The sequence below is a fragment of the Alligator sinensis genome, unplaced genomic scaffold (genome assembly GCF_000455745.1).
Source record: "Alligator sinensis unplaced genomic scaffold, ASM45574v1 scaffold54_1, whole genome shotgun sequence".
Taxonomy (NCBI): domain Eukaryota; kingdom Metazoa; phylum Chordata; order Crocodylia; family Alligatoridae; genus Alligator; species Alligator sinensis.
Window position 1 is genome coordinate 107,351 of NW_005841962.1, and position 9,237 is coordinate 116,587.

General features: G+C 40.8%; 1 protein-coding gene across 5 annotated transcripts in view; it reads left to right on the forward strand.

Annotated features, from left to right (window-relative positions):
* ATP2C1 (ATPase secretory pathway Ca2+ transporting 1) overlaps positions 1-9,237 on the forward strand; it is a 105,478-nt gene that overhangs the window by 57,352 nt on the left and 38,889 nt on the right. For all 5 annotated transcript variants that reach the window (XR_003093287.1, XM_025200256.1, XM_025200255.1 and 2 more), the window contains 3 exons: positions 1,436-1,471; positions 2,614-2,675; positions 3,086-3,194. Coding sequence is in view for 4 of the 5 variants with exons in the window: in XM_025200256.1 (XP_025056041.1) it covers positions 1,436-1,471; positions 2,614-2,675; positions 3,086-3,194 (207 nt within the window). In the remaining variant the exon portion in view is untranslated. The remainder of the gene's footprint in view (positions 1-1,435; positions 1,472-2,613; positions 2,676-3,085; positions 3,195-9,237) is intronic.

Consider the following 9,237-nt stretch of genomic DNA (forward strand, 5'->3'; position numbering starts at 1 on the left):
TTCCCCAAGTAACACGCCCCCTCCCCAGCTGGGCAGTTTGTCCCAGTCCCCGCCCCAAAACCCCGACAGACTTACCAGTTAGAGGCATCTGTCAGCTGCCTGTTTAGCCTATGGCCAAATCTCTGAATCTGCCAAATCTTATTCCGAAGTGATTCAGAGCTTTTACTTGGTCTCCTGATTCAATTGGATTTGGAGATTCGGTCCCCGACTCAGGCCAAATCTCCTCGGAATGAATCGGTTACCAAAGCTTCGCACAGCCCTAATGGGAATCTGTCATCTCTGCTTACAGAACAGTTAGCTTCGAACTGGACTTGGAGACGTCCTTTTGCAAATGGGGTGGGGTGGCAAATTTGCCTTAAAGGTGCAGAGCTACCTAGGCATAATCAACTGTAGCTTTTTTTGTATCCTAATTAATCCACTGCTTATTCTTGTGTATACCACCGTTCTGCCAGCGAGCAGGAAAGCTTTGTTACATTTCTTTTTGGATAATGGGTACCCCTTACCTGCGAGTAATTTATGTATGATAGTGCACAGTCTCAACAACAAAATTATTAGAGTAAACATTGCATGAAAAAGTATAAACTATATAGTCTAACACCAAAATACCTAATGTTCAGCTTGGCAAACCAATGTGTGGTAGCTTCGTAGGCAGTTTTAAACATTCTTCTCAGAGTACTTAAATAATTCTTCTGGTTCCAGAGTTGATAGTAACTTGGTTAGATGTTTCCCAGTAACTGCATTTTATACAGGGTTTTAAATCTTATTGGTTCTTGGAATGATTTCATCCAGGATATAAATCATCTCGAAACTGAGTTTCCAAGTATGTACATGTTGGTATAGCACATTTGACTAGTAGTCTGTCTCTGTAAGATGCCTTTGTATACATATGCCTGTTATCCACCTTTTAAAAATGCAGCCTGAATGCACTGTGAATTTCATTTTCTGTGAGAATCCAATTTTTACTTGCAGCATTGTTTATGTATAATTACCCTGAGATCAAATTTTTTAATGTTTTCTGAAAAGTCCTCTCCAGAGAGCGCTTTAGTATATTTCAACAAAGAATTAAGATGAGGTAAAGGAAAAAGGGGTGGGGAATATAATTGATTTATATCTAATATTACCTTAGCACCTCCTTGCTGTGTCATTTAACACCATGTAGGATTGGATCCATCATAGTTGCAATCAACAAAATATTTTTTTGTACTGCTTACGTTTGTTTGCAGTTTCATGGACACTTATTTGGAGAGCATTGTGCAAAAATGGAGTGTTTTGGATGTCAGATAGCTGCTGCTTTTGTTATTCTGGAAGACTGTCATGCTCCCATGTCTCTTGTGCCCTAAGCTGACCCTTTTCAGGCAGTTCTGTTTTACATGTAGAAACAAATATGCCTCCATTTGGAATTCCAAAAACTTAAACTGCTTTTGTTTTCGCTTAGGCAATACTCATTGTTGTTACAGTTGCCTTTGTTCAGGTAAGAGTTCTGTTTTGCCAACTTAAATCAGTAGTTTATGTAAACTTCTGTGAGACCAATTGAAGTAATTTCTCTGGGCATATTGTGCAATTATGAATGGCAGAGAAGGGGTCTTGTGCTATGAAAAAAAATGAAATTGCCTCAGGCCTTGTCTAAACAAGCATACATGTTTTACTGCTTTGTCTAAATCGGCATGGATGCAAATATAATATGATCATTGAAAATTAGGGTTAGAAAGGGCCTCAAGGGTTGCTTAGTCCAACCATCTGTTCAAAGCAGGATGATCCCTATATATATCATCCCAGCCAAGTATTTGTCTACCTGGGTCTTAAAAACCTCCTAAGATGGAGATTCCATAACCTCTCCGAGTAAACCCGTTCCAGTGCTTTACTACTCTCCTAGTGAGTTTTTCCCTGATATTTAACCAAAACTTCCCTTGCCTGCAACCTTTTTCTGTTTTCTGTCACCAGTGAGAACAGACTAACTCCATCCTTTTTGTTGTGGTGATCTGTCCTGCTATAGATCATCTACTTTCCTAGCATAAAGGAAGATGCTAGTAAGAATCCAATTTATATTACTTTTGTGCCCTACATCCCTACTTGGAAGGATATACCATATAATATATTGGTTTAAGAAAATAATGATTATATCTGTACAAAAAACCCCATAACCAAACAGCTGTACCCCCCCCCCCCCCAAAAAATGTTGAACAGGTAATGAGAGCCAACATGAGAAATTTCAGGTTACAATTTTTGTCTGGAACTCTGGAAATGTGAGCTTTAACTGAAAGGGTCTATCTTAGTAATAACTTAGGGTTGCTAAATCAGAAGACACTGCAGTACAAAAAAGAAATAACTTAAGAAATATGAGATTCTGTAGACAAAATGTATGCAGGCAAATTAATAGTGTATTCTCTAGTAAATTCCTCAAGGATGAGACAATTTGTGCCTTTACAGTAGGTAATGTGAAGTAGGAACCTGGTCCTGATTTGGTTTCTTTAAATATAACCTCTTTAGAAATATTAAGACTTAAATAGGCATGGATGCAGCTGTTGGCCAACAGTGTTTCACATGGAGTTGCTTGTTTTTGTAGTTCATTTTAAAAGGCTTTCTGTACTTTAATTGTATCTTATGTCACTGCAGGAGTACCGGTCAGAAAAATCTCTTGAAGAGCTTAGTAAACTTGTACCTCCAGAATGCCATTGGTAAGCAGTTATCTACTGTTCTAGACTTAAATTAAGTGACATTAGTTACAGCTACCTGTAATCGCCTGTGGTTGTAGATGCATTTCAGGAAAAACCTTACCTTAAATAACTCTTAATTACACATTAACATGTCAACTTATTGCATACACACAGAGCATGTTATTTTCTGGTCTTTTTAAATGATTCTTTTTAATGCTTTTATGTGATCCGAAGTTCCACATCAAGATCCCTAGCATGGTGAAAAAGTATACTGTTACTTTTGTTACTGTTTTATACTTAATCATTTAAGCAAGCCATTTTTTTTGTTCTTAGCATCATATATAATAGTTATATATTTCTACCCCAGGTGAAATGAAGGGGAAGGAATTCTTATGCATTTTCACTTCTGGTTGACTTTTTTTTCCCCACAGTGTACGTGAAGGTAGGGTGGAACATACACTTGCAAGAGATTTAGTCCCAGGTGATACAGTCTGCCTGTCAGTTGGAGACAGAGTCCCTGCTGATCTCCGGTTGTTTGAGGTATGTGTAGAAGATTGTCTGATTAAAATTGTTTTTTATAAATTGAGGGGGAGGGAAAGGAAGGGTAAATGCAGCTAAAATGTGTACAAAACCAGAAATGATCTTTGTCTAATGACCAAAATCCTTTAATAGAAAATTCATGCTTCCATGTTTAGTTTTTTGTATAGTTTGAAAACATTCATAAGCATCTAGGCAGTTCCTAGTCCTTGCGTGTGTAATGTGTGTGGGGAAATAGGAGGACTAGATTCTTAAACTTTTTAAAAATTTGTTATTTACTTACATAGTTTATTCCTAAAATATTTAGTGGAGGATTTCCTCCAAATGTACAAATTACTATAAGTTATGAAAGGATTTTTTTGCCAGTCTGAATCATTAGCCATCTGGCTGATCTTACAGCTGATTTTCAGTCCTTGTATTAATCGTTACTGTATAATTTCAGTTTTCTCAGTTCTTTCATAATTGCGTAGTTAAAAAATGAGCTACTCATGTAGTTGTGCTACTATTCTATTTATTAATTCTTTGCATCAGAAATCTAATACATTAAAAACTTCTAGCTTACCAAATATTTGACTAATAACATTGGGATGAGTCTGTTTGGATGCCAAAAATTTAGAAAGACTCGAGAAACAGAATAAGCCATGAGGACATACATTTTACTTATACATACTTTCCTTGGCCTTGAAAGATGATGCTTTTTTCCCTATCTTAGATGTTATGATGAGACCAATCATCAATTATGAATAGTTCTTATAATTTTAGGACAATGTTGAACTGATGGTGTCATTGAAGAGTTCTTTGTGCAGTGCCCCAACCAGTTCCTTTCCAAGATCAAAGTTCTTGAAAACGTTGAGTAAAAAGTTCATAATTTATAATGCACTTTATTTCATTAATGTTCTTTGTTAAACCCCTCTGATATAGACTCTGTCTTGACATCCTGTTGTACAACATCATTTTATTTTTGTGACTTCCTCAGAGCCATTGCTTTGACTTTTCATGACTGTAGTATCAGCTCCAGCTGTCTGGCCCCCCAAAATTTATATCATTGTGTGATGACACCATTTGTTCCCTTAAATTAGAGGGCAGGAAGGGGCGATAACTGCCAGACGTAAGTAGCAGCAGACGAGATCAGTGTTTACATCGGCTGTATCTTCACCTGTGTTTGATTTTTGACTCATATACTTTATGTTCCTGACATTGAATTGGAAGGCAGATCTGCACTTGGCATTAATATATGCCAAAGACAAGGTAGTAGAAATCTACTACACTTACCTGTTTTGTTCTAGCAGTGCTTGGGACAAGGCAGGGAAGAAAGAATGGTCCTATAGGTTCTGTGGCCACAAAAAGTTTCAAGGGCTAGCTCTCGGCTCTGGATCTGAGAGTTAGAAGAAAACTTGGAATCGTTGAAGGAAGACATTTGTAATAATTCTAACCATCATAGTTTCATAGCAAATTGAAAGTGCTCTAGATGCAGTGATCCACTGAGGAATTGGTCTGACTTGCTCCATCAGAATTAAGGGTTTTTTTTCTTTCTTTCTTTTTTTTTAGCTTTCTTTTTCAGCTGTTTGCAGGCATTTTTTTTAAAAAATGCTTCTGCACTTGTGCAGTTTAGACTAGAGAAATTAAATTTGATGGGAAGATTAGATGCAACTGTTTAGTGGTTTGGTGAAACCCTGAGTAGACTCAGCTTAGGTAAAAGGAAGTAAAACAAGTATTCTGTTCATATGCACTGGATGGGTTCTTTTTTATGGGGGGATGGTACTAGTTTTCTAATGTCCTATTGACTTGAAGCATATGAAGAGCTGAAAAGCCAAATAATGTCAAACTTGAGGTTAGTTACCATATTGAATCCAAGATGAGGCATGGGAGAGCAGGCAGTAGGGGGTACAAATGGCAGGAGAAATGGGGGCAAAGCTGCTTTAAGACAGTCCAATTATTAGATTCAGTACCTAGAAAGGTATAACAGAAGTATAAATTTTCCATTTATAGAATCTAATCATTGGGGGATTGTCTTAAATTTAAGTTATCTTTGATTCAGGTAAATACAGTATGTGAGCTTACCCATGTCTACTATATGCACTCTGATACAGTAATGAATTGCCTTGTGCACTGTTTTTTTTCTGCAGGACAGTTGGTCTCTGTCTTCATGTTGTTTTAGAAACCAAATGAGACTAAATCCTGAGATTTATAAATAAAGCAAAACTCCCATAGAAAATATGAATGAGTAATTAAAGGCTATTTAATAGTTCAGAAGTGCTGTGCTTACAGGGAGGAGGAAGACAAAAGTGGCCTTAAGTTTTATGTTTTTACCTTTGGATTGTGGACTGCTTCAGAGACCAAACTAACCGGTGGCATAACTTTTTTTTCCCCATACAATTATTTTTTTTCAGTTTGTGTCAGTCATTGGGATCCAGCTGTTTCATTAAGAGGGATCCTGGTTTTCCCTGATTTAGAAAAAAATTGCAAACTCTGATAAGAACCTCAAAATTGGTGACTAAAATGAAAGCCGCCGCCCCCACCCCGCCCGCCCTGCTGGTGCCCCTGACTCCCCTTTCCTCCTCCTCCTCCTCCACAACCTCTCTGTCCTGCTGGTGCCCCTTGTCTCCCACCCACTGCTCCTGCTCCCCTAGCTGCCAGGGCTATGGGGCCAGGGACAAAGGTCTGTAGCCCTTTGTTCCTGGCAGGAGGTGGTGGCTGGTGCAGCAGCAGAGTGGAGCCTGGCTGCCCCTCTCCTTCCCCACCCCCCCACCGCCTGCCTGCTGCGGGCTTGAGCAGAGGGGACCAGATCGCTGCTGCAGTGCACACTCCCAGGGGGCAGGGGGACCCGTGCCTCCTAGATCTGTGCATGGGGTGGGGGCTGCCTGCTGCAGCCTTCCACCCTGCTGCCCTCCCTGGGGCCTCTGCAGCGTGTCATGTGGACCCGGCACTGCAAAGAACAGTGGGGCTGCACAGGAAGCTGCCTGCTGCTGTGAGCTCCGCACTGCCCTGGTGATGTGTCCCCTGTGTGCAACCGTGTGCTGCTGGTATCACTGCAGCCACATGCACAGGGGACGTTGCCAGGGCAGTGCAGAGCTCACAGCAGCAAGCAGCTTTCCCTCGCAGCCCCACTGTTCCTTGCAGTGCCAGGTCACACATGCTGCCCTATGGAGGCCCTGGGAGGAAGGGCAGCAGGGCAGGAGTCCGAGCCTGAAGTAGGCAGTGCACAGCCCCCTCCCCACACGCGGATCTGTGGGGCATGGATACCCCTGACCCCCTGGGAGTGCGTGCAGTGGCAGGGAGAAGCCCTCCCCCCACTGCCTGGGCCGGCAGTGGGCAGCCTGCCTTGGCCCCTGGCCCATGCACAGATGTGCCATTTTCTTTCCCTCCCTCCCCCATGTCTGCAATCAGCCTTTGGTTCTAACTGGAGCTTTGGTTGGTGGAAGGATGGGGACTAATACAGGGCTATTTATGGAAGTTTGGTGAAGTGGTCATGTCAAAAGGTATATTCCCACTTCTTCTCCTTGCAGGTGACTTGCAGCCCTTATAGGCCGATGAAATGTGTGGGTGAAGGCAGTAGAGGGCAGAATTTCTTCCTTGTGATCCATACCTATGATCTTTTAGGTTTCAGAATGTAACATACAAGTGTGTCAGAAGCAGTAGACTCTAAATCACTTTGGAATATTTTATAGTAGTCATTTTTACAGGCTGATAATGTAGGCCAGGTGTGGCCAACTTTCAGCATGTTCCACAAGTGTTGCATGTCACAGATGCTGCCAATGCCAAATTGGAGAGGGGACAGACAACACAGTGGTAAACAGAGCAGGGAGCATAAGGAAGTAGAAGACGGAGCAACAGATCAGTCAAGAGCATAAAGCAGAGCAGCAGATTGGGCAGTAAGCACAGTGTGGGAAGCAGAAGGCAGAGCAGCAGATTTGGGAAGGGAATTGGAGTGGTTCTCAAGGAGGATGCAGAGCTTAATTTGTGGCATGCTTGCGAAGAAGGATGCCACCTGCTGATCTAGGCAAAAGCTGGATTTATTATATAGATCACCAGCTAAATTCTCTGAAAACATCGAATTTCTCCAGAAGCATACAAATTCAAATTGAAATAAATAGGGTATAGAGAGAGAAACATGTACTGTGTGTGTGTGTGTGCGTTTTACAACAATGTTTCTCAGGTCTTGAGAATTAATGATCTCTGATGTATAAAGTTGCTGGTTTCTAGACAGTATTTTGCTGTAGTTGGGTGATGTTCTAAATCTGGAAAAAACTTTATGGGTAACTAATGTGTTAACTCAAGACTTGAGTTTTTGCTGAATAGAAAAACACTTTGGAGATTTGCTAATTATCTTAAAAATGAAATGAACAAATTTCCTGGTAGTGCTAGAAGTGTTTCTGTTTAAGTTGCTTGCTCTTGCATACTCATGTAAGAACTTCAGGATCTGTGAATATTTTTATTAAAATAGACTTTATAGCTTCTGATCAGACACCTAAAAAGTGAAAGTCTAATTACTGCTGTAGACACTGTAGTATATGGTTTTAAGCTGCTAAACTCGTACAGCTTTTTAGTATGAACCTCATCATTTGTTTGATTCTCATAAATGCAGCTATTTCTTCTGTAGGTTCCTGGACCAATGAAAGTAATTTCATAATAATCAGTAACAGTTATGGAGGAGTAATAGAAAGAAACACGCATTTATTTGCCCTACATCTGGCCACCAGGGTACTTAGACTAAAAAATGTTGAAAACCCCTGGTATACACTAATATTTGCATTTCTTTCTAAGACATTTACAGATGCCAAGTTTTTGATCATTTACAGGGTTTTTTATTCATTTTGTAAAACATGTTTACAGAGGTGTATTCAAATGCTATGTTCAACAGGCTGTATCCAGAGACAGGAGAGAGAGAGATCTAAATATATATTATTTTTATTAGATATAATATATAGTATTTAATATATATTAATTATAATATATATTATTTTTGGCAATATATATATTGCCAGAAATGAAGTCAGTAGTACTTATTTCACTTGTTCTTTGGCCTGGTTCTATAGTTCAAATGGACAACGGGATATGAATTTAAAAATGAAAATACCTGTTATGTTAATAGGGTAAAAGTACGTTAAGAGTTACAGTGTTTCTAGTATGATAGTTTAACATGGGATGTAGTTGTACCAGAATGAATGTATGGAGGCAAAGCTTTTTAGTATCAGTTTGCTTCACTTAATGACTTCCCTTAGACCACAGCCTGCTCTCAAGAAGAACTCAGCATGTTTATTATGTGCCTGAACCTCTACTATTATATTAATTGGTTAGAGAGTTTATTTTTAGCTGCACGTCTACAGGGGTTAACTTTTTAGTCCTCTATATTCAGTTCAAAGTTTTGTATTGTACAGTAGTGGACATTTGTTCTATGTTTTTAGGTTGGTTAGGCTATTGCTTAGATGCTGTTTTATATATAGTGTTCTGCATTTTCAGTTTTTATTAGAATTTTTTATTATTTTTTTTATCTTCAAAACATAAAAACCAGGATGAAATCAGGATAAAAGGAAGAAAAAGGAAAAAAATCAGTTTAAGTAGGGGAAAAATTGATGGGGAAGGAGTAAGGCTGGGACTAGGGAAAAGGCAGGGGGAGGGGCGTGGCGCAGCCCATCGGCTGTTCCTGGGGCTGCAGCATGAAGCAAAGTGCGGGGAGCTGTCGGTGGGTGCAGGGCAGGGATGTGTGGCTATTGCTGCTTTGTGCCCCCCAGGAGGGCTGTGGGCTGGGGGGCATGTGCCCCTGGATCAGTGGCAGGAAGCACATGACACCTGCCTTTTTTTTTCCTGCCTGCATTTGCATCCCTCCCCCCTGCTGTAGCAGACTGCTGCTGGGCTGCCCTGGCGTTTGGGGGGGGGTGAGTGGTGTGCGGCTGGATGTGGATGGGGGGACTGGTGTGCGGCTGGATGTGGATGGGGGGACCTGACCCCAGCACTGGCACCTCCTTCCTTGCCCAGGATCAGAGCTGGGAGCCCTGTGCCCCCAGGCAGCTCCTTGAGACCCATAGGCCCATGCAGAGTGGCTGGG